The sequence below is a fragment of the Falco punctatus genome, assembly GCF_963210335.1.
Source record: "Falco punctatus genome assembly, chromosome: 15".
Taxonomy (NCBI): domain Eukaryota; kingdom Metazoa; phylum Chordata; class Aves; order Falconiformes; family Falconidae; genus Falco; species Falco punctatus.
This window is the reverse complement of record NC_137595.1, coordinates 7,738,724-7,761,731: the sequence shown is the minus strand read 5'-3', so window position 1 is coordinate 7,761,731 and position 23,008 is coordinate 7,738,724. Positions and strand designations below refer to the sequence as shown.

General features: G+C 45.2%; 1 protein-coding gene across 2 annotated transcripts in view; it reads right to left on the bottom strand.

The window, feature by feature from the left end:
* MCF2 (MCF.2 cell line derived transforming sequence) overlaps nt 1-23,008 on the bottom strand; it is a 61,795-nt gene continuing 38,787 nt past the window's right edge. The window contains exons 11-27 of one of the 2 annotated variants that reach the window (XM_080366086.1): nt 21,399-21,487; nt 20,730-20,818; nt 20,417-20,483; nt 18,475-18,590; nt 18,292-18,361; nt 17,856-17,948; nt 17,423-17,515; nt 16,290-16,415; nt 15,249-15,470; nt 11,628-11,720; nt 10,555-10,633; nt 9,968-10,031; nt 9,370-9,476; nt 9,176-9,288; nt 8,797-8,909; nt 7,183-7,283; nt 1-2,491 (exon numbers count right to left, since the gene is read on the bottom strand). In XM_080366086.1, coding sequence (XP_080222212.1) covers nt 2,451-2,491; nt 7,183-7,283; nt 8,797-8,909; nt 9,176-9,288; nt 9,370-9,476; nt 9,968-10,031; nt 10,555-10,633; nt 11,628-11,720; nt 15,249-15,470; nt 16,290-16,415; nt 17,423-17,515; nt 17,856-17,948; nt 18,292-18,361; nt 18,475-18,590; nt 20,417-20,483; nt 20,730-20,818; nt 21,399-21,487 — 1,676 coding nt within the window. In that variant the 3' untranslated portion in view covers nt 1-2,450. The remainder of the gene's footprint in view (nt 2,492-7,182; nt 7,284-8,796; nt 8,910-9,175; nt 9,289-9,369; nt 9,477-9,967; nt 10,032-10,554; nt 10,634-11,627; nt 11,721-15,248; nt 15,471-16,289; nt 16,416-17,422; nt 17,516-17,855; nt 17,949-18,291; nt 18,362-18,474; nt 18,591-20,416; nt 20,484-20,729; nt 20,819-21,398; nt 21,488-23,008) is intronic. The other variant, XM_080366085.1, reaches the window with a different exon arrangement.

Below are 23,008 nucleotides of genomic sequence, written 5' to 3'. Positions count from 1 at the left end.
GCTGCAGGCACCACGCACAGGACCACGGCACACACCCAGAGGCAGAACCCCGCTGACAGGGGTTCTCCTCCTCCCGCCTGGTGGGATATGCCCCTAAGACCACCTCTCCCCCCACGCCACCTGCACAAGGGCTGTTGTTCCCAGCACAGACCCCGTGCACCCACCCATGAGTACGGCCCCATGGCCCCCAGCCCAGAGGTGCCTCCGGCCCCATGCTGGGATGCAGGGGAGGCTGGTGATGGAGACACCCCCAGCCAGGGCAGGGTTTCAATAGCTGCTATTTCAGACATCGGTATGAGTGCTACGGTGCCTCTCCCAATTTCATTGCCGCTGTGATTACCAAGAAGCTAACTGGATCATCTGCCGCTGCTTATTTTAAAATCAAAATGCATGTAAGAAGGTTATATTTGTTCTAAAGAAATAAAATAAAACCAACACTGTGAGAATTATATTTTTCTCTAGTTACAGCAGAGGTGTTTTTGGACAGAATTGCGTATTCTCATATGAATTTATTTAACAAGTTTTTAATCTTTAAATATAGATTTAACACATTTTTTTACAGGTACATATACAATATAATTCATTTAAACTTGCAGTCAGAGAAAATTCTCTACCGTAATTTATACATATACATTAAGAGCCTAGTTCAACAGCATACTTAAGGTAACATACCATGTCGTGTGCAAAGTTTCAAATGTTAAAAATCTCAGACTGTACATTCAGATTTGCAGAACTTATCAACCTCATAAATTAATAAAAGCTTAGATTTAAAACTATGGAAGACAAAAAAGATTAAAACCATTTAATATGCAATGTGTGCTATGTTTGAGACAAATATTTACAGTTGTACCTCAAAACGTGTACTGTTACCACAATAATTGTTACCACTATAAACAGCCCCGACAGTAACTTAAGACACTCCTATTCTTCCACCTGGCAAATGCACTGTGGCCAATTTTGAATTAGACTGAAATAATCTTCAGTGACTTAAAACCCCTCTGCTGCTGGTGGCTGAAGAATACTGGGATCCTTCTAGGTCTTGCAGTGTTGCTCAGTTCAGACGCAGCTGGTCACGTTTTTGGGGGTGTACGGAGGGGGGTTACCCACAATACCGGCCACCTGAACTGGAGAAGCGCCCATCACTGCGTGCCAGCATGCTGGGGAACCCCCCAGGCAACCACAGCCACCAAGCAGGTTCGACAACCCCTCCATACAAAAATGGCCACCAAAAAACACCCCCCAAACCCCGGTATGTTTTAACTGAACAACTTGGGACTGTGTCTAAGAATCCACGGTTCACAAATCGAAGTCAGATCATCAAGGTCCCCCTTTAGTCCACAGTATAAAACGTTTCATTTTGACGGGACAGAGCAAATTCATTACCGCATGCATAACACTAGTAACCCTGCTCTCAACACAGTCAGATGCTCTTTGCACACATCTTCTTAAAAGTCAAACCACCTGTACCTATGTTCTACAAAAGCAAAACTAGACAAAGAAACACAAAATTAAATTATGAGTGTTCAGTGTTCTTTTTTCTTTCTCAAAAATTCAATAGATACATTATTGTTAAAGATGCTGAAAAGTACAGTCTTATCACAAGAACATCCTTAGTGCAAACATGGACATTTAACTTTGATTTATGGCACATGTTCCAAAAGTACATACATTTAATGTAAACTTCAACACTTGCTAGATACAGGTTTCAGCCTCGGGACGCTTTGGGACCCTAAGTGATGAGCGACAACCCTGAGTTGTCAGTTTGACCTGATCCAAACCTCACTGAAATCAACGGGACTGACCGCCACGGGCTGCAGTCAGACCCTAAGTGCAAAAAGAGGATCTTTAACGTTATTGCATCTCCACATGTGAGTCAGCCAGGTAATGCTCTTACAGAACATTACATTCACATAGCTGAAGTAGGTATTTAAGACAAATCCATCCATAAAATCAATTAAGCAGGACATACAGCTTCTTTGTTTTTTTGTTTGATTTTTTTTTTTTTGGCTGGATTGTGGTTTTGGTTTGTTTTTTTTTGGTTTACCAAAACTCAACTCTTTTATTTGCAACTTCAACAGTTGTCAGCTAATAAGTAGGTAAAGCCTTCAACCTGGAGAGGAAATTTCAAGCATCTAAACAAAGTGTCAGGAAACTGTAGTGTACTTCTCTGATGAAACGTGATGGATGTCATGGAAAAACAGCAGGTGAAATTAATAAAATACTGTACTTCCCATAGGAGAAACAAAAGAAAGAGCAGAGAATGGCTTCCTTTATGACTATGAGAAGCTGCTTAGGACCCCAGTCCTGTTCAGCGCAGATGAAGCTGTGGAGGTCTGTGAATGTGATGAATAGTACAGGACAACTCCAACTATTGTGCTATTTCTCTGTAACACTTAGTTGAAAGCTTCCAAAGAGCATCGAAAATAGGATGCTACTAGTTCACCCTTAATTCAAGGGGAACTAAACTTTCTCGTGTTACACAGGCCAGCATCTATAAAGTAATGAAGAATGATGTTAATATTAAAGCATCTTATACCAAGAAATACATTGTTCCCTGTAATCATGTAACATTTGTATAACGTAAAAAAGTAAGTGCGCTCCTGCAGTTCTCCCTAAAAGTTGAACTCCCACTAGCTCCAGTGAGAGCCTTGCCTAAGGCAGGACCACAGGGTTTGACTCATTTCCATCACCTACCACTTGATTATCACAGCGTGGCCAGCTGATACCTTCTCTAGACTCCTTATTTTGTCAGGTTCAAAATGGTTTTCTACAGCACTACAAAACAGCTGTTCCGTGAAGCTGGCTGGCATCACAGGTTGTGCAAGGAGACCCTGCTTTACGTTTCAAAGGCCAAAAAGAGATCAGCGTTACCTTTAATGGACCCTGCGTAAATACAAAAGCCTGTGGCTGCAATCATTAAAGTGCATAAGTAATAGTGCAAACAGCTGTGCTGCATCTGCAAAACTACAAGTGGCATTTTAAACAGAATTTAAGACAAAACTTGCACATTTCAGCTAACATGCTTATGCCAGCCTGCAAGAGCTCAAGAGTTCAGTTCAGCCACATATGTTACTCTCATCGGGCAGGTTCAAACCGCGTGGCCTGGGGAGCCAGGTAAGGGGTTGCCTCAAGCTCAGCACAGTCGAGAGGACGATCCCCACCGCCCTGGCCAGCAGGAGCAGAGGGCATGCAAGCTCTGTCCTTCAGGCACTACCAGCAGGGGAAACCTTTACTCAGGTTTATTGCATGAAGAGCACGCATAGGGGATCCCCTTAAGGCTTAGAAGAGATAATTTGGCAAGTGGGGTGTTAAAACAAACTAGGAGAGGGTCTGGGTGTAGAACAGGAGCCTGCATCCTCCTTAAACCAAGCCGGTATGCGTGCCTGCCCTGGCACAGAGCATCCTTCCATGCCTGCTCTGAACGCTCCTTGCCTTTGGGCTCCAGGCAAATTCTGCCATACAACTGTTCTGCTGTTTAAGAGAATTCGGAAGTTGTAGCAACGTTTCTTAAATATATATATTTACATAAAGGCATTTATCACCGCTTCCGTTTTTCATTTTAATCCCTCTTTTTATTCAGGCTACTTGCTCTAAAAGCAGTCAGTCTCATGCAGCCTTCACACAGCGAGTGAGAAATGGACACTCGCCCTTCTCTCTGCCCAGCCTGTAAAGGTCAGGTGAAAAACGCTGTGGCCCCATTTTGCTCTGATGTGAAAACTCAGGAGCCAACAACACGTTTCCTTTTGCCTGCATCTGTTTACCACTGCTGAGAGAAAAGCAGAGCAGGGACAGAGCTCACCCTCGGCGAGAGGGGCGGCTGCAGTGCTGCTGGACACCAACACTGTCACCGAAGCGAAAACGAGTCACGCAGCAGCTCTGGGGGATGGCAAGGGCCTCATTTCTGCTCTCCCTGCTCTCCCTTTGCCATGCAGTGGGTGCTGCAGCGCAGCCAAGAAGCAAGATGCCTTTTCCTTCACTGACACAGATGCTGTCAGTGCTGTAAATCGTGATCTTTGGCACGTTAGCAACCAGGGGACTTGCAGAAATGTTTTGTCTCCTGCCCCACCGTGGAAAAAGAGTTGGGATTGTAACGCTGCAGCCCTCACCTTCCCCGAATGTGTGTCTTGCACAAGGGAAATGAAGAGATAATCTTGCATCTCCTTGCTAATTCATATAAAAGTCAAGTCAGTTGACCAGGCAATACCTGGCTGCTTTAGCAAGGCAGCTTAAACTAGCAACACACGGGTAAACCTCAGCAGTAGCTTTTTCCTGAATATTGCTTTTTTCTGAGCAGAGCCCTCCCCTATTTGAGATCTGCACGTTATCACCTGTGACACAAAACTATGCCTACAGCACACATAAAAGCATCCACCATGGATTTGCGCAGGAGACAAAATAAATCTATTCAGAAAAAAGCAGCAAGGACTAAACTCAGAAATTATAGCTAGAGGCATACCAGAAGGAAAACTGGTTTTCAAAGTGACCTCCAAAAGCCAGCTGTCTTCCTCCCCAAAAGCCTCCTGGCTTGTACCCAGGCCAAGATTTACAAAAAGTTTAATAAGGTTTCCCACACGCACACATTTGCAGAAGAAGAGCTGGACCAAAATACTTGCTCTATCAACAGTTACATGGCATCGCCAATAGTAACCACTCATCTCTAAGGAAAATCACCTATGCAACCATGCGAGGAAAGGATGCAAAACCATCTGTGGTTTCGTTTGGGTGCTGCGAGTTCAGCTTTGCAGGCAGGCTGTGCCTGGGCAGGCGGGGTGCTGGAGGATGGTGGATTTGCAAAGCCAGCAATGGTAGGGAAGGGGGGCACGGACCACACACGCATCTGATGACTTAAACTGGGCAGCAGAAAGTTCCCTGTAACTTCATTATGAGTTGTACTGGCTCAACACTGGAATAATTAGCAGGAGGGGAGAGGAACAGCTTGTAAGCGTGCAGGCATCAGCCACCCTGTGATGGGAGGTTCTTGTTAGGGTCACGTATAAATCTAATAAAAAAAAAGACGTTAAGGTAAGGGAACCATTTAACCTATTCAGCTAAAGGCTTTGCTGAAAAAAAACCCAAATCCCAGATCCGTATGACTTCTGGTTATGAAATTCAGTGACAGGAAATACGTTTTTTATTTATTGCGGGGACCTGGAGCTGAGCAGTACCAGAAGCACTACCCCCGCGAGGGGCAGGACTGCCTCCCCCATCCGAGGGGCTGACTCCACCACGCTCCACGCTCCTGGCGACCCCACAACATGTTAATCAAGTTTACCCTGCTTACATGCAAAACAGCATTTCAGCACAAGCAGCTCATCACATGTGAGGGTTACGGTGCTCCCTCCTGCCCCTACTTTGCTCTGCAAGCTTGGCCGCCTAATTCTCCCTCTGCTATACTGGAGCAAGAGCTCCATCTTCTGAAGAAGCAGAAAAGAGCCCAGCCCAGCCCAGCCCTGAGCAGTCTGGTACAGTCACCTGCGGTACAAAATGACCGGTCCACAGAGGAAAGGGAATTGCTAAACGTAAAGGTACTGTTTGAAAATCAGGTTTCAGAGTGAAAGTACATTATAGCTATAAGGACACATCACTGAAAAGCTCTAGGAATAGCTCTAGGAAATAGCAAAAAAAACATCCCACATCATCCTACAATATTGCCTGGAGTGCACGTACAATTGGAATCATGCCCAGTGACTGCATAACATGAACAGCAACAGCAGGAGAGAACAAAGTTAATCGTAACAGGAGAACAGAGCCTCAGGGCCACCACTAGACCCTGGCAGCAGGACGGCAAAGCACCTGGGCAGCGGCATGAGGCTCACCAGAGGAGCTCTCTGTGGTTTTGCCTTGTGAAATTCCCTTTAGTTTGTGCTCGGCGACTTTGCAAACCAGATGGTTTTGCATCTGGAGATGCGAGTCTGTTAGCTTTGGGGGATATGACCACTTGCAAAGCAAACCAGTGTTCAAAGTTTGCCGGCACTGTATTTTCAAGATGCATTTGTGGCTGGAGAAACCTCCTGCACAGGCTGCGGTGGAGGACCCGGCGACATGCACTAACCAGACTTGCTGGGAAGACAACACATGGTGCTCCAGGGTAGGAGCGTGCCAAGGGCAGTCCTCTCGGCTGCACTGCTAGCCCACTGCCAGCTGCCCCTTCGGTAAAGCCACAAAACCTCCAACCTATGAAATTCGCCTGCCCTGCAACAAACGGGATAAAAAAGTATCTTCCTGCATAGGAAGGATTTCACTGAAATACACTGGAAATCCATCAGGAGCTGACTGTTACTATAAGCCTTTCAGAAGGCTTCCTTCATGGTCACCAAAACAATAGATTTTGACAAAAAAAGGAAGTATTTATAAAGAAATCTACTTGCCAAATTTGTTTCATATGGTTATAACTAGTGTATTATTATTTTTTTTCGGATGGACTACATCTATGTGTGTTTCCTGAGCTGCTCCCATTGCAAACCCTGGTCTCCCATTCCCAGTGACATGGTGATGAGGCAAACACATGGAGTGGTGGATGCTGCGTACATGGCAAGGGCGACAGGCTGCCCTTAAGGCATTTTCTTGTGTTGTCTGTTATGCTTCCCTATCTATTTCTATGTACATTTATGGCTAGAAGACGAGAAATATGTTTTCTGAGACTAGAAGCCTCCTGCCAAAACCTGGTAACCTGCTTATTATAATCTTGGTTCTAACAACGGATTAACTAGGAGGCAGCAATGAGGGCAAGAGGTTGCAGAAATGAAGTATTGCCTTAGAGTGCTGGGGGTCAGGCCACGACGCCTTTTGCAGCAGGAGGAATTTCTGCCTAGGTACCTCCTGTTCACACGGGGTTTGAGCTATAGCAGTGAGGAGGCAACACAGTCCCGGGAATCCCTCTGTCAGACTCAGACTCTTCTCCCCGATCTTCTACCCAGTGCTCTTGCAAAGAAATCTATGTTTTTAAATGCTTGGGTTTAACTTACTAGTGCCTAAAGTCACAGAAATGTCTTAAGGTGTTGACAAACAAAAAAAGCTTAATTTACTACTTTTGCGGGTTTTGGGAGTAGCTGCTTGCTTTTTTTTTTTTTTTTTTCTGCAGAGGCATATGCAGCCAGATTTAGTACATCAAGAGTAAAGCAAATGGCTTAAAAGACCTGATTGGAGTTATGAAATATTTCTGCTAGGCGTGCTATATGATACCTGCGACTTTGGCATTCCGAAATCTGCAGTCACCAACTACTATCTGCAGACTGTGGACAGGAATCCAGCCTTCTTTTCTTCTGTTTAGGTTTTTCACCAACCTTGGAATGACAACGGCATTAGTAAAAGAAACAAACCAACCCAGCAGCAGTTCCATACGGGCAAACTCTACACAACTGTCAGTGCAACCAACAATTTGTTCAAACCAGGGAAGCATTTGAACTGGAGCAGGGCATGCATTGAAAATATTCTTCCCACCTAAATTTAGGTACCTAATTAAAAACCTACATCAGGAGCGCAGCTACCTTGGGCACCCCTCTAGGCAGTGGAGAGGAACAGAATGCTCCAGAGCATGCGTTATCCCACCTGAGACTTCCAGAGATGCCAGTTTTCCTCCATTGACTACCGATGGAGCCAAGGGCAACTACTTGCCTCACTTCTTTGCTATTAAGCTAGACTGGTAAGGTGAATTTAGTCAGGGTACTGTAAGTAAATTCAAGCCAAGACTTAGGCAGCTGGAAATACTCATGCTCATAAACAGCATCCCTCTGTCTCACCCATGCAGTGAAGTTTGTGCTAACACAAAAGGTTGGTGTGCAAAATCTTTGCCTGGCACTGGCTGAAATCACTGTAAGAGGTGGTAAGCATTCAGCAAAACTGAGATGTTTTACACCTTGCTTTTGCTAACAACAAACCAGATTTTGAAAAAGGCAGTTGGACTAGATGATCATTGTAGGTCCCTTCTTCCAACTGAAATATTCTGTTCTATTCTATTCCAATTGCCCTGGAAGTGCAAGGGCTGTAGATGCTGGCCAGGAATCCTCCACGGGGCATTTGTGTCTGTGCATTTATGGGCTAGTGCCTGCACAAATCTGATCCAGGTTCCTTGTAACACCACCCTTCCCACATCCCGAACAAGGCATTAGCACGCTACACTCTCTCCTACTGAGACTCTGGGCTGGCTGATGAGAGCTAGTCAGAAATCAGCCTGGAAAGGAAAGGCAGCCAGAAATCTCAGCAAATTGCTGCAAAAATCAGAAAAGAGCGTGCTGCTCTCCGAGGCAAGGGAACTAACGGTCCAGAAGGCAGAGGGCTGGGTATGGTGACTTCCCAGGCAACACTCCCAGCCAGGAGAGAGCCGGCTGCGAAGTGTTATCTCGGAGCCACAGTTTTAAACACAACAGAAAGATGGTTTACAGCCATTAACCATTAACACTCAGACAGCTGTCTGAGGGAGGGAAATGTCTTACCGTTACTCAACAGTGCTATTAATAAGCCCAGAGGAACTGAGCCAACAGCTGAGCTGAGGTGGGCAAGGAGCTCTCGCTTGAAGCGCCACCTGAAGCAGGCAGAGCATGGCAAGCAGGGTGGTGAAGATGCTGGCAAAGCACGGCTCACCCGGGCACCCATGGCAAGGCAAGTCCTGCCACGTTGTCCCAGGCCAAGCCAGCCGCATGGCCTCTAGTCATAGCAAGGGAATGAATTCTCCAGCTTTCTGGAATAGTCTAAAACTTAACTGGCAGCTGCAATGAGTGTATCACCAGGCAAGCGAGGTCGCACAGGACTGCCTTGCAGGCTCGTAGAGAGAAGGCAAAGAAATCCTAAAATACCTACCACTGTCCCTCACCATCTTCATGCAAAAGCTGAATTTCATCCCCGTTTTTCACCAGCAGGTCCTCTGATCCTCTCCTCTTGCAGTCTGCAAGGGCTTTGTATCTTCCTGGAGACTGTGGTAGTAAGAAAAAAATTATCTTATTCAGCTGCACTTCATATCATGCAGCTGCTACGTCTGACTGCCGCAGGGAACGTGACGGAGCCCTATCAGCTACCCTAATTCAAATTATTTCAAGAAACTGTGGCTGAGGCATATCCTCATTTCCCAAAGTGAGATATGGAAAATTTGAGAGACATAGACAAGATACATCTGTTATCCAGTGAAGCAAAACAAAGCAAGATGACCAAAACCAGCAACACCCAAAGCTTTGGGACTAACCAGCTGGTTCCCGTCCTCCTCTTCAGTGTCCGAGCAGTTGGAGAGGTACTGGTTACCCGACCACTCCTCCAGCCCCTCGCAGATTTCCAGGGACTGTGACATTCCCGGCCAGCCTGCAAGACAGCGTGCAGCTCAGGCTGGGGGTACCCCAGCACCCGCAGAGCATGCCCCGAGGGAAGGGGAAGGGTCCATACTTCTGTGGGGCTTGTTCTGGGGGGACGGGAGCCCACTGTCCAGCATCACCGGGCTGGTGCGCTCCGAGTCATTCTCTTCTGAGCTTACGGAGGCTCTCTGCTGCTTTCTGATTGATTGAAAAAAAAAAAAAAAAAAGACAGACATCAGTCTTAGTTTTACTTTATGAATGAACACAACTTCACAAGGTTTTGTAAAAGAGGGTGAGAAATAATAGTGGTACTTCCTAACGTAAGTTTCTATAAAGGTTAAGGACTTCAGTGCCTAGTTTTAGGTTTTTGGGAGGGGAAATACAGTGGCTATGGTCTGTCTCCTGAACTTAAGCACAGTCTTTGATCTTTGTCTCCATGTGCAGAGGATGAGCAGCTCAGGCTGCGCTGCCAGGCGAGTTCTCCAGGGTGCCCCTCACAGACCCTGTCCCCAGACCACCGTCACCGAAGGATGAACGGCACCACATCCCTCCTGACCCCGATGCCAGAGGTCTCAGACAGAAACGGGGAGGGGGGAACAGCACAGAGCCAGGATACAGACAGAGGACAGCGGGTGCCCAGTGATGGGGGGGTACTGGAGGGAGCCCCCGATCCGGCTCCTGGGACTCACCCATCACTCAGCTGGGAGGAGAGCGGGAGCTGGTCTGTGCATGAGCCAGGCTGCTGCTTCTCCACTGTGGGGAGGTCAAACACCATCTTAAAATCCATTTTTTTATTAGTAACCGTCACACTTGAAGCATCATTTTTAAAAATTAGACCTTGTGTACAGCTCTAATGATTTCCATCTAGAGAAAAACAGACTCGGACTCTTGCAAAGCACAGACTTAGTTATGATTAAGATGGTATATGTTAGCACAAATCCAATAGTCAGCATGCCACTGAAGACTATAATATGCTTAAAACTAGGCATCTGCTACGTATCTTGTTGAATTAAGCCTATGATAACAAATGTGAAATAATCCCCAAGGTAAGGAAAAAAAAAAAAAAGTACTTCTGTAATTCATTTTCACGTAAGCATCTGGCCTTTACTGCTGTAAGTTATGTTCTTTCCCTGTAAGACCTTGCTCCAGTATTTTGCTACTAGGCTTCTAAAAATCAATTCTCTGGAGAGAATTAGTGGATTTGAAGATTAGCAATGTGAAAATAGGAAAGGTTCTGCTGCAGAATCAATGCCACAGAGAAACTGGTCAAATGTACCTTTTATAAGCTCCTGCTGCTTGAACAAAATTTTTCTTATTTCATTCAACCATGCCATCTTCAGATCGACCGTTTGGGCCTACAAGTAGAGAAAATTGTCCAAATTTTGCATTGAGAAACATCCCTTATAATGTATGAATGAAATTTCATACTTTTCTATGCTGAAATTATCCAAAATCCCCTTTTATCCAGAGCCACCACTAAAATTTAAACATACATGATCTTCTAAAATTGACGATCCTCACTACGCCCAGGCAAAACACTGGAAATTCTGGAGCCATCTCCTACGACACAAGAAGTGCAGGCAAAAGGACACGTGTGCGTGCATCTCATCCCTTTTACAAAATACCTGAAGGGCCAAGTCTGCCTTTTGCATATATGTATACTTGGCTACATACATCTGCTTTAGGAATTTAAGTCAGCTACTCTGTTGCAACATGGAGAAAAAAAAGCTAGGCAGAAGACTAATTAAAAAAAGCATCAATCGACAGTATTTTCACAACAGGGTTGTGAACACCCCATTAGGCAAACAGTTCATCATCATCAATTTCTATTCAAAACGCTACAAAGCGGTGGGGCGGGGGGGGGGGGGAACCAGGAAGAACTGAAGAACTCAGGTCAGTTGGGCATTTTGTAGATGAATCCAAAGACTCCCGGGAGCAGCCCCACGGGGGCTAAGCCTTTGCTCTGGGAGCAGTTCTGACATCTCACTGCACAGCAGCACGTGCCCGTGTCCGTTGATGTGCGAGGTTTGTTTCCCACCTCAATTCACATAAGCTATTAAGCACAGTAAAATCTTTTTTCCCAACTATCGGTCTATTTGAGATATTTATCTGGAATAAAAAGGGTCTATTTCCAAGGGGCAATTCTGTCTTCACTTTAAGATGACTTTTACAGTTCTAGACTGGACACCAAGGAGCAGCCACTGGGACAGCTCTGTGAACACTGATGTGGGCAAACAGGAGGACAAAACACAAGGTAAATGTCTAATAATCCTATAAAGACCAACGGGAGACATCGCCTCAACACTGTTATGAGTATGTGCAAATATCAGCATTTTTGAAGATACAAACCTGCACGACATAGACCTCTTCTCGCCCACTATACCAGATTTCAAATTTCCGATGATCTCCTTTCACATTCTCAGTTATTCCAACTGCATTCATCTGCAAATCCAAAAGAACCAGAAAGTAAAACATATTACAAATTTCTCCCTTTTCCCTATGTAACCAGACTTTCTGCAGCATGTTAAATAAACCTATTTTCACCCAGTTTAACACAATTCATCAACATTAATTTCAGTAGCAATGACTTATCCCCCCTGACCTTCTGCCAGCTTGCTGTATTTACAAAAGCTTTCTGAAACCAATCAACGGACCTTAGGGGACTTTTCATTTGGGCATCAGTGGAACTAACTGAAAAGTCATCTCATACCTCTTTCACCATGAAATTTCTCAGATGAGGCATACGAAGCTTTATAAATGCATGGTACATTATTTTTCTACATACCTTATTTCTGCTGTACTATTCTTTATTTACTCATTTAATTCGGTGTTTCATTCTTTCAGCGATCTTTAAAACCCTTTTGTGAAGCCCTTAGCTCCTTTAGAAATTTCAGTTCAACATCTTCTGGTCCCTAACCACCCCTGTAGTTGAGACGCCATCCCAAGGTTTCCAAAAGGCTGAACTTCTGGATATAGAGCCTGAGCTGCCGTCAGCCTGGCTTTCACGAAGCACGCAGACTTAAGGCTGGATGTGGCTGAACGCGGCTCTACCTGTTGTCACAGACCACTTTTGATCATTTGGATGGAAATGTCAAAAGCCCAAATAACTCAGGACCTGCACAACGTGACCCACCTGAACGAGTAGCTCAAACTATGGTTAGAGACCGAGACGTTCCTCAGCAGCAGGAGACCTCTGACCCACCTGCTGAACACGCCACGAAGCTTAAACGTGCTTTAATACCTGATCTCGCATAAACCATCTCCTCACTCAAAGCAGAATTTGTTAGCAATTTATTGCTGATTAACAGATGGTCAAAAATAGCTAAAGTATCCCACTCACGTGTTTTGAAATGGATCTAATAATAATGGTATCATCCATCAGAAATTATTCACGCAGACTGGATTAGATAAACCCAATATAACTGCAAATAAAGCCTTAGAAAGAAGATCTGTTTAACACTGCTGCTCCTCTTCGTTAGTACGTGTGTCCTCAGAGCTTTCGGTCTGAAAGACTACGACGATGTACAGATCGGGTCATCTGGGCAAACCTTCTGTTCCCAGTTACTTTTCCAAACGGTGGCACCCATTTTCAACGACTATGAACAACCTCAGGGAATAGGAAGCAAGTTGCTCATTAGCTTTTCTCCTTTCTTCACTGGCACAAACAGCAGAGCTCTTCTGAATTGACAAAGCGCTTGCCTCCAGATGCAGAAAGGCCACCACCGAGCAGCCGTCAGCACTTTCCAGTCTCTTTGCTCGCATCCCTCTCTCCACCTGGTCCTCTACAGTCACATTTGACAAAAGACTGGAGATCTGCACTGAACAGGACTGAGCTTGCAAGAAGGTGATCAAAGCCAGTGACCGTTTGCACATGCACAGTTTCACACACGTCCATGGGTATTTAAAAACGCACAGGTTAAAAAGTGCAGCATAGTCCTGAACATTTGGAAAAACTCTATCCTGTGCAGCATAGTGCCACGATGCCTTAGAAAGCTGGATCAGGCTCCATTCTTATTTTGTGAAAACATAAAAAACCTAAACAAAACAAAAAAAAAAAACCAAAAAACCAAACTAAAAAAAAATATTAAAGATGTCTAAAGGACAGCCTAGAGAGCACATCATCCAGCCGCTGCAATTTCCAGTTCTGGGCATCTTGTTTAGCATGACAGTTTATTATACAGGGGCTCCTACAAAACTGCCCAGGCATCAAGATATTAGTTATTTTAGATGATCCACTATGAGGATGTGAAGAAAGGTGCCAGGAATAGAGATCTTTAAGGTCTGTTCATTCATGTTAGTGGATTTAGAAATTCTATGTCCTTCCCCTGACCAGGATTTACTGTCCTCCGCTGTCACTGCAATGCAGACCAAGGTGGGTTTGCACAAAGCTCTGGGATGGCGTTCGTCTGCACTGCCTTCCACAGCAGCGTGAGGCAGACTGATTCACTCGGCATCGCAGGGAGTTACGAGCCTGCACCCTCCAAGTTACTGAATCTCAGCTGAGGACGCATTTGCCACTAGATGTTCTACACAGCGTGTAAAATATGATCCCGAGGGGCTCTCGTTTGTCTTACAGACGTCCAGTTACACAGCTTCTACCCAACAGCTTGCTTGAATTCTGCATCCCCAGAAAACATTATGGCAAAGAAAAATGATTTCCTCATACTATCATGAATCAAACAAATGTCAAGCTCCAGAAACATGATTTTGCCCTCAGCACAGCAATTCTGAAGATGGATGTGTGCGGATGTAATCCTGCAGCATCCATGGATTTTCTAACCTCAACCTCCCAGTGTGGCAACAAAAACAACTGGAAAATGAGCCCGCACAAGGCAAAGAAAAACCCTGGCCACACTGCCTGGGCTCCTGAGCGCAGGATTTTCTCCTCCGAGCAGGCTTTCCCCACGCCACCCTCTTCAGTTGTTTCAAAAGCACGTATGGTGAAACAAGTACTCCAGGGAAAACAAGCTCTCCAGAAAGAAAATGATGCTGCTCAGGGAAAACATTTAAAGTGCCTAGACATATGGCCTGGGATTTGCTTTTAATACACAATTTGTAACACACACTGGAGCTGAACAGGCTTATCTACTATTACACAGCTTTCTGACTACTTGTGGCTTCTCCCTCCCCAGACCCTGCTGAGATCAGGGACCTGCAGCATCTGGACCTGAAGGCTCTGCCCCCAAGTGCCCATTTTTTTCCATTCTAAGATATACTCACATCGAGGTTTTACTTATCAAGAAACACAAGGCAGAGTACTGAGACAAAATGCGATGTTAGAAGTGCTCATCACACGCAGTACAGCAGAAGGTCTCCTTTAGGAGAGCACTTTTGGATTTTTATTGATAATAGTTAGCATTTATGGGCTTGGGACAGTTGTTTATGTCCCTCATATTTTGCCATAGGCTACTCTCTTCATCTGATAATTGTACTTTTAGCTGCCGTTAAAGCGTGCCAAAGGAGAAGGGCAATGAGAGAGGAAGAGGAATTATCTCTGCATCCTCCGGGCTGGGAAATGGGGCTCAGCAGCAGCCAGGCAGACCCCAGCCCAAGGGAACTCCCTGAGGACCACGGGTTGAGGAGCCTCTTGCTCTCCCAGGTCAGCTGGGGAAGATGCGAAGGGACACCCCAGCTTCATGCCCTCACCCCCACTCCTGGAAAGTGGACTAGTGGAGGGGGGAAGACACATTCCCATCCCTGGGACTCGCCTGTAGCTCCATTTCCCTGGCAGGTGCCACCCTATATGTGACTCCGAGTCCATGGGCTCTCCCAGCTGCTGCTCCAGCTGTGGCGGTCCTCACAGCTTATTGCAACCAACCACCTTTCACTGGCATGGCACTTCCATAGGGAGCATCACAGCCCTTAACGGCAGCAAACAAGCCACTGTGTCAGGGCAAAAACACTCTCTGGGTCTGCAGAGTTACTGGTTTACAATGTACATGGCAATGGCCCCAACTAAAAAGTCCTTACTTTCAAAAAATGCTTAAAACTGTAGGATGAGGTTTTGTCATATCCGTCTCCGTGCTCCTCTCGTTTCTTGCAGAAGACCAAGGCTTTCTCGTACAGGAACAGATGCCTCTGCATTGGCTTGAACCTGGCAAGATCCTTCATTTTTGTCGGACCTTTTCGGTGTCCTGTCCAAACACTGAAAGATCCTTGCATCAATACCTTCCCCAGTTCGCTCAGGTCACCCTGGTGAGAATACGACAAACAAAAAAAAGAAAGAAAAAGATGTCAATTAAAATGTAAGAGGACTGTCCAAACAATGACAGGCGCCGAAGCCAGCTCTGTTCCAAGGCACGGCACTCTAAGAATAGGTCTTCCTGGAAGGATCAGATGATCCTTTGGGAGTGACGGCATGGTGCCAGGAGGGAAGCAGAGGTCTCTGGCGCAGGCCTGCAGCTAGTCTGTGTGAAGGGGTACAAGTCAGTAACTGGAAGAACTAGGAAGATAGGAAAACTCGCCAGCTCCTATGGAAGACCAGGTCAAGGGCTCCGTCTACTTCAGTGGGAGAGAGAGCAGATGAGATCTGAGCCTGAACGGAGGTCTTGGAGGATGGACTTCTCAAGGACTGGGACCAGCAGCTTAGGAAGCCAGCCTCTCACCCTTCTACAAAGCCCTAGGAAAGACAACCACTTCCTTGGGCAAGGATCAAACCCAGACTCAACAGAGTATTTGGTTAAATGTTGAATGAGAAATGCTATGAAGACACCCTGGGCGCAATCCTGAGGTCAGCCAGCAGAGAACTAAGGTGTATGCTGGAAAAATACTCTCAAAAACCACAAGGTGGCAAGTGTGGGCACTATGCAACTTCTGATATGTCCTTTGCATGCAGATATTTTCCAAAATCCTGAAAACAGATGGAACACTATCACCTGTAAGAGCTTCCTGATCCCATTAACTTTGCAGCTGCCCTAGTGTAGTTTGTAGCTCATACGTTCTGGGACACTATCCATTCCCAATGCCCCACCTGGCCTTGCGCAAGGTCTCTCATTACCCAAAACTACTCACATCATATCCTGTTATTGAAATCTGATGCATAGAGTCATTGACTGACTTTAGCAAATCCAACATCGCAACCAGAGCTTCCTGAAGTTCCTGAACTCCATCACAGCTCGTGCTGTACTTTAGCAGCTCCTGAAAATAGAAATGGAAGAGCATGTGTTTGCACTTGAACAAAGCAGATCTTTCCATCTCGCCCAGAGTTTCCAATACCCAAAAGCAACCTACACCTCCCGAGTTTCTTTTTTCATATGCCACTGGAAAAAAACACTGACTCTAAACCAGACAGTATGAGGTGGAGAACAGATCACTGAAGCATGGCCCATTTTTTTCTGGGTTTCCTTAAGAACATTGTCAGGTTATAGAGCAGCATCACGCTCATCTAAGTTCTGTGTGGTGTGTTTCCTGCTGGGTAAGAAATAAGGAACTAAGGCTCAGGTTTCCCATTAGCTGCCAATACACCATATTTGCCTTCAGATGAGGTGGGCAGCAGATGATTGTCTTCAGCCTGGCAGACAGAAGGAACAGAATTTACAAAATCTAGAGCCTTCAAGTCAATAAATGGAAGGCAGATTAGGGAATTATACCATTGTTATAAAATTACTTTCATTTCAGATCTCCTGTGCCCACCTACACACTTCACGTGTACTCATCTCTCATTCCAGAGGCTAGGAGGTAGGGTACAGAAGCCACCACCCCAGTGTTATTCCACTTTACAGAGTGGCAGTAACAGCACTGCCCTGCCTCAGACAGGGGACACACAAATAAATGCATTCAAGATTACAGGCACTATAACAGCCTGAGGAGAAGAAGAGGTGCATCAACATATTTCATTCATCGTACTGGTCATGACCATCACGATCATCTCTCGTTCAGTTTTCTTAGAAGTGCTTCTGTCATTTTGCATCTCTGAACAGATTTAAACAGTCTTTCTCCCCTCAAAAAACGGCTCATTAAAAGCCCCTGTTCCTTTTTCAGGTACGCAAATCATCTTCACCGAAAGACACTATGGAGGGCCAAGATAAGCAATATGTAATCTAAAGCTCTGTGCCGATTTACAGGTAGCCCTTAATTGAAAAATAAAACAAACTGGAAAAACAAATCCATCTCATGATGTCCTTTCAAAGCAGAATATGAAATACCTTCAGAAGTAACTGGTATTTTGTCAGGCGCTGCACTGGCTTGAGCAAATAGGAATCCAGCCCGAGTTTGTGCTCTAATTTTCTTTGGCATTCCTGGAACAAAGAATTCAGATTAAATAAGTTCTGCACCAACTATAGGTCGTTATTCCAACAGCATGACTAGTATGGTTTAATGACTTCAAAGGTTTCATGTAAAAACATCATATGGCGCCTATAACTAAAGAAATTTCATAAAAACACATAAAATAATATCATGAATTTTTTCATGATGCTGAAACTCCTTGTGTACAAGAAACTCCAGCTGCTATTCTTGTGAAGCTTCCATGCGATGGTGAACAGAATATGCTGCAAAATTGTGGGGTACTGAGGAAGGTGTTTAGGACAAGTGAGTGTCCCAGGACGGCGCCAGCCTTGGCAGGAACAAACAGCTCACCTGGAAGAAGGTGCTTTCAGAGCACTGCCTCCACAGGGACTCCGACCGGGGCTTGTTCTGGCAGTATTTCTCATACATCTGGAAATCCTCTCGCTGCAAGGGAAGCCGAAAGGCAAGTCACATGCGTGCAGCCAAATCAGGTGAACACCCAAATTATAAATTTGCTTTTATCTCTGTTGCCAGCTTTAATATCTAAAAGTCACAGAGCGTGGGTAAAAAAAGCACTGCTGGGAATCACAGCAGCCTGCAGTGCAGTCACGACTGCTGCTCTCCCCCATCTGCTGCTGGCCACGCACCTACGCTCCTGCCTGGCTGTTGGTGTTGCGTGTCAGAAGCGTCTTACTCAACTGACATAACTGAGATGTTGCACAGTGCGACAAATCAGAAGAAACATTGGCCTTCAAGTCTGCTTTATATGTGAAAATGAGTCACCCACCCTGTCTAGGAAACAAAATCCCACTCTCTCGGGTGCTCCCAGGCAGCTTTCCAAACTGTGCAGGAAAATTCTGCAAGAGATGGGAGAAGAGACAAAACGCAGTGGCACACAAGGTATGGTTTGGGTATTTAATCATTATAGGAAATCAATCTGATAAAAAGGGGAACAGAGCCAGCATCGTACTTGTTGTGGAAGTCGTATATCTCGGGCATGTTTCCGAAGAGGACGTCCTTCCTGTTCCTCAGCACGGGAGGCATGAGGATGAGCATGGCAGGGTTATCCATCTCAGCTCTGTAGCCCTGCAGGATGCAAAAGGGGCTCATCACTCAGTTGGTAAGGCCTTGGCTTGGCATCTCCTCGAAGGCAGATGAAAAGGGGACATGAACAGATTTTCAACACAATCTGCTTTGCTTCAAAGCGCAACATCCCTTTTAACTCCTTATCTGCATCTCTAAACCCCTGTCCTTCAGTCCCTGGGGCATGTGGGGTTGTGGTCCAGCAGGGGATGGCTTGGGATGGCCCCTGTAGGGCTGGCCGGCGCCACAAGATGCTCCCTATTCACCAAAGGCAAACAGCAGCCACTGGCTCCTCACTATGGCCTGACTGCATGAGAGGTCCCTGAGGAATATTTGTCCGGGTTGACCACATCTGCTGCTGTGACTGTGGGACACAGGAGTGACAATGTGTTTGTACGGGGTACGCAGTTACACACAACCTCACGGGACCCAGCGCAGCGAGGTGACTTGTTACAAAGCAGAGACAGCTTGAGGTCAAATACCAAAATCAACGGGCTTTCTGCTCTTGTACAACGCCTGCTGAGCACCGGGGTCTCGCTCTCCTCCATACTTCAGGATTTCTGTCCTCTGTGGCTCCACCTGCCTCTTGAAATCACAGCCTCCCAAACCAGGAGGAGCTGGAAGGGACAGCACTGCACTACAAACTGCGTGGTGGAACTAAGAAATAACGCACAGCTCCCCTCAGTAACATCACATCACCTCACCAAGGCAAAAACATTCACTGGGTATGGTGAATACCCCAACTGCAGAAGGCATGGGCAGAGCTCAGGACCGCCGCTGCAAAGAGGACATCAAGGTGGCCGCTACCCACAGCTCAAGCTGACCATGTTAGTCACCAAGATGGCACAGCACTGAGGCCCTTCTAACCTGAGTAGCAAAACTCTTTGCAAAAATGTCTGCAGTATGCACAGCATGTCTTCTTTGGCTTGCCAAATTAATCTCTCACACTCATTATGGTAGGAATCAGTATTCCTCATACGAAGCAGGCATTTTGCAGTTGAGTAAAGATGCAGTAGAAGATAAGTACCTGTAAAATTAGTCATTTGTATTTAACCACTGCAAGCAGGCTTCCCTCTTCAAAGGAAATACTATTTTCAGAAAATCTGAGTCTATCTGTCCGTTTTTCTCTATCTAGACTTGATATGCATGGTAATAAATCTGTGTACCTGCCAACTGCTTTATCATACAGAGTATGGTTTAACAACAAAAAACAATCAGTGCAGGGCAATTACATGTAACTACCTGCAGTCCAACAGATTTATATCCTGCTTGCTCCTGGGTGAGAGAAATGCAAGGGGGGAGAGCTATTTAACAGCCAACTTGTTTTGGCCATCAGCAAGAGTTATTTTGGAATAAAGCAGAAATGTCTAAAATGGCAGTATGAGAAATTATTACCTGGTTTCTAAAGAAACGTGCTTTACACAATCACAAATTTCACAGCATTGAAACAGAATCCTCCCAAGGATAAAACACAAGCTTCTTTCTTTTGTTTCCAAAAGGTAAAAGAAATCGAGGAACAGTTAAAAATAACAGCTTTTTGTACACTTCTCCAGGCACTGATAAAACTAATTACCAGTGCTTTTGAGTACAAACAGAAGGCTTCTCCCTCATTCTAGATGAAAAGCTCATTCTGACACCAACTGTTCCTGCAGATGCCCCCAACAAAGGAAAACTGGGGAGATGACTTGAGCATTTATGACTAGCTTGGGATCTGACAGTCTGGTGGAAACCTGCCCCATCACATTTTTGCTCAGTTTGACAGAGCAGCAGGTGCCCTTTTGTACAAGTTGCTGGGGAACAGCAATGAACAACCTGAAAAAGTCACTCACCGTCAAAACAGTGAAGAGTTCCTCTACGTACACTCTCTCAGTTTCTATAAGCTCATTGATGACATGGCTAAAATAAAGAAAAAAATAGAAGTATATTATTTTTATGCCTGTAAAAACCCCACAGGCAACCAGTGCAGTTCAACAAGCCCAAAACACAGTGCGACCTCATTAACAGCCCACATAGGGACGATAAAACGGGTAAAAGCACAAGAGATGAAACCCAGGTCAGGTTGGAGGAACACATGCGCTGGGCAAGGACTGGCTAGAAATAAACTCACTTATTTTGAGTGATGTAAACAGGGTGAAAACTTACCCTTTTAGTATATCTAAGTTGTCATCACTGTCTGAAATAAAATACTGCAAGGAATTCCGTTTTTCCTGATAGTCATGCATTACTTCAATCTGGAAAAGAAATGGGAGGCACTGGGAAGAAGAGCTGCAGGGAGGTTACTGCAGAGGCAGGACAAGCCCAGCCCCTGATACCGGCACAGGAACTCTGTGGGGAAGGATAAATTACGTTTCCTTTTAAGAAATCTTTTGTGACACAAAATTTTGAAAGGGAATAGTGTATAATAGGTAGCCAAATATTCCCAGAAATTACTCTGCTACATAAAATCTGAAAATACTGGTAACGTAATTCATTAATGCAGAGACCAGAGAACAGTTTCCACTGGGGAAATATCTGCAGACGGGCATTTTCTTAATAGACATCACTGTTATGCAAAGAACAAGCTCAGGGAATAGCACGCAGGAAATCGATATCTGTGACTCAGGAAAACAATCCAAGATAGATCTCAGGTGCTGGACTAATCCAACTAAGTCATATGGATATGAAAGGTTTGTTGTTTCAGGTTTTTTTAAAGGAGGGGAAAAGAAACCACCAAAACAGCTTCAAATCAGAAGCGCAAATACAATCGATATTTAGAAGGGTTTCTGTTTTTCAGTCTATAAAACTCATTCTGATTTCATGACTAATTTTTACCTTGCGAGAACTTGGAGTTTTTCTTGACGTTTTCTTCCCAGGAAGAGAGAGATCAAATGAAAATTTCAAACTGGAATTAAAATCCACACCTTGGGTAGAAAAAAAACCATAATTACATTATGCACATCTGTAGTGAAGGACAGGGTTCAGACAAAAATAATAAGTCACGAAGAAAAATGGGATATGTCTTAAGAATAAATAATTAGTTATCTAATACCACAAACAAACTGACAAAATAAAGGCTCTCTCAAACAACAGTACTAATAGCAAGTAGCACAAGTCACATGGACAGTCGCGAAGGCCATAAAGTAAAAAGTAATCAGAAAAAAAAAAATGTCCATTAAGTGAATACTGTAATCAAAACCTAACAGTCTGTGAAGCCTGTGCAAATGACGGAAAACAATAGAATCAAATAACCTACCAAAAGGAGTATCACCTACTGGGATATTGTTTTAAAGTCCTTTTATGAACGTAGGGCAAGACGCTCAGCTGGTATAATTTGTTTCTCCACCTTGGAAGAATTTATTGATATTGTCAGTAAATAATTACAAGTTGTAATACTGTGGAACACAGAAGTAAACTGGAAGCTTAAAAATAAAACATCAATCTCCCTATTGAGTTGTACGGCATCTCTCAAATACTTCCTAGTCCTGAACAGCCAACAAGGCGATTCCTCAGCAAAACACGCCTTCTCCCCCAACATGAATGGCAATCATGAATTTCTCAAGAATCTCACTGGCCTCAGTGACAGCTCCACGTGCCAGACTGCAGCCACAGCAGCTACACCGAATTCTTAGATGGACCAAAAATTAACACATTCTGATATGTAATATCCACCTTATTCACAAATAGAAGAAAGAGGCTGGCGATGTTTAAAAAAATAATTTAAAAATAACCTGGACTAATAAGCTATCTTTCCATTGGGTCAAAAAAGGTTTCACAGCACACATGAATGCAAGAGCAGCTGCGCCTAGGTTTGAGGTTTGAGCAGTGCTGACACCAAAGAGCCACCTTTGTGAAGCAGAAGATGTAGCGAGAAAAATGGATGCAGAGGGCTATGCAGAGAGCCGGCAGCCCACCTTCACCTGGGGCTGCTGCCAGAGAGCTGCTACCGCTACCACCGGCGGGGGCCCACGCCTCCACCTGCACATGCACCAAGCAATCAAGGAGAGCGCTCTGGATGCTGCAGAGCACATCAAAGGCACATGTGGGGTGCACCCCGTCACGGACAGGAGGACCCAGAAGAAGGGAGGACTCGCCAGTGGTCCCCTGGGGAGCACACGGACCGGAGTTCAGCGGGGGGTGGTCACCGGCTGTGGTTCTGCTGCAAGGGTGGCTTTGCTCCAGCACGCGGGCTCGTGCCGCGCCGCTGCTGTGCATCTTGCTATGCTTTACAGCCCAAGACAGGACAGGTTTACTCTTTTTTTTCTCCCCAAAAAGTGGTTTCAAAATTAGAACCGCATTTATCAGACGGGCTTCAAACCCAGGGCAAAGATGAAAGAGGAAGCGTCTGTCCTCAGACAGAAGAGGAAGGGGGAGGAAAACAAAAGAAAGAAAGAGAGGACAAAAGTAATGTGCTCAGGGGTGGCTTGGTTTCAATCCACACCATA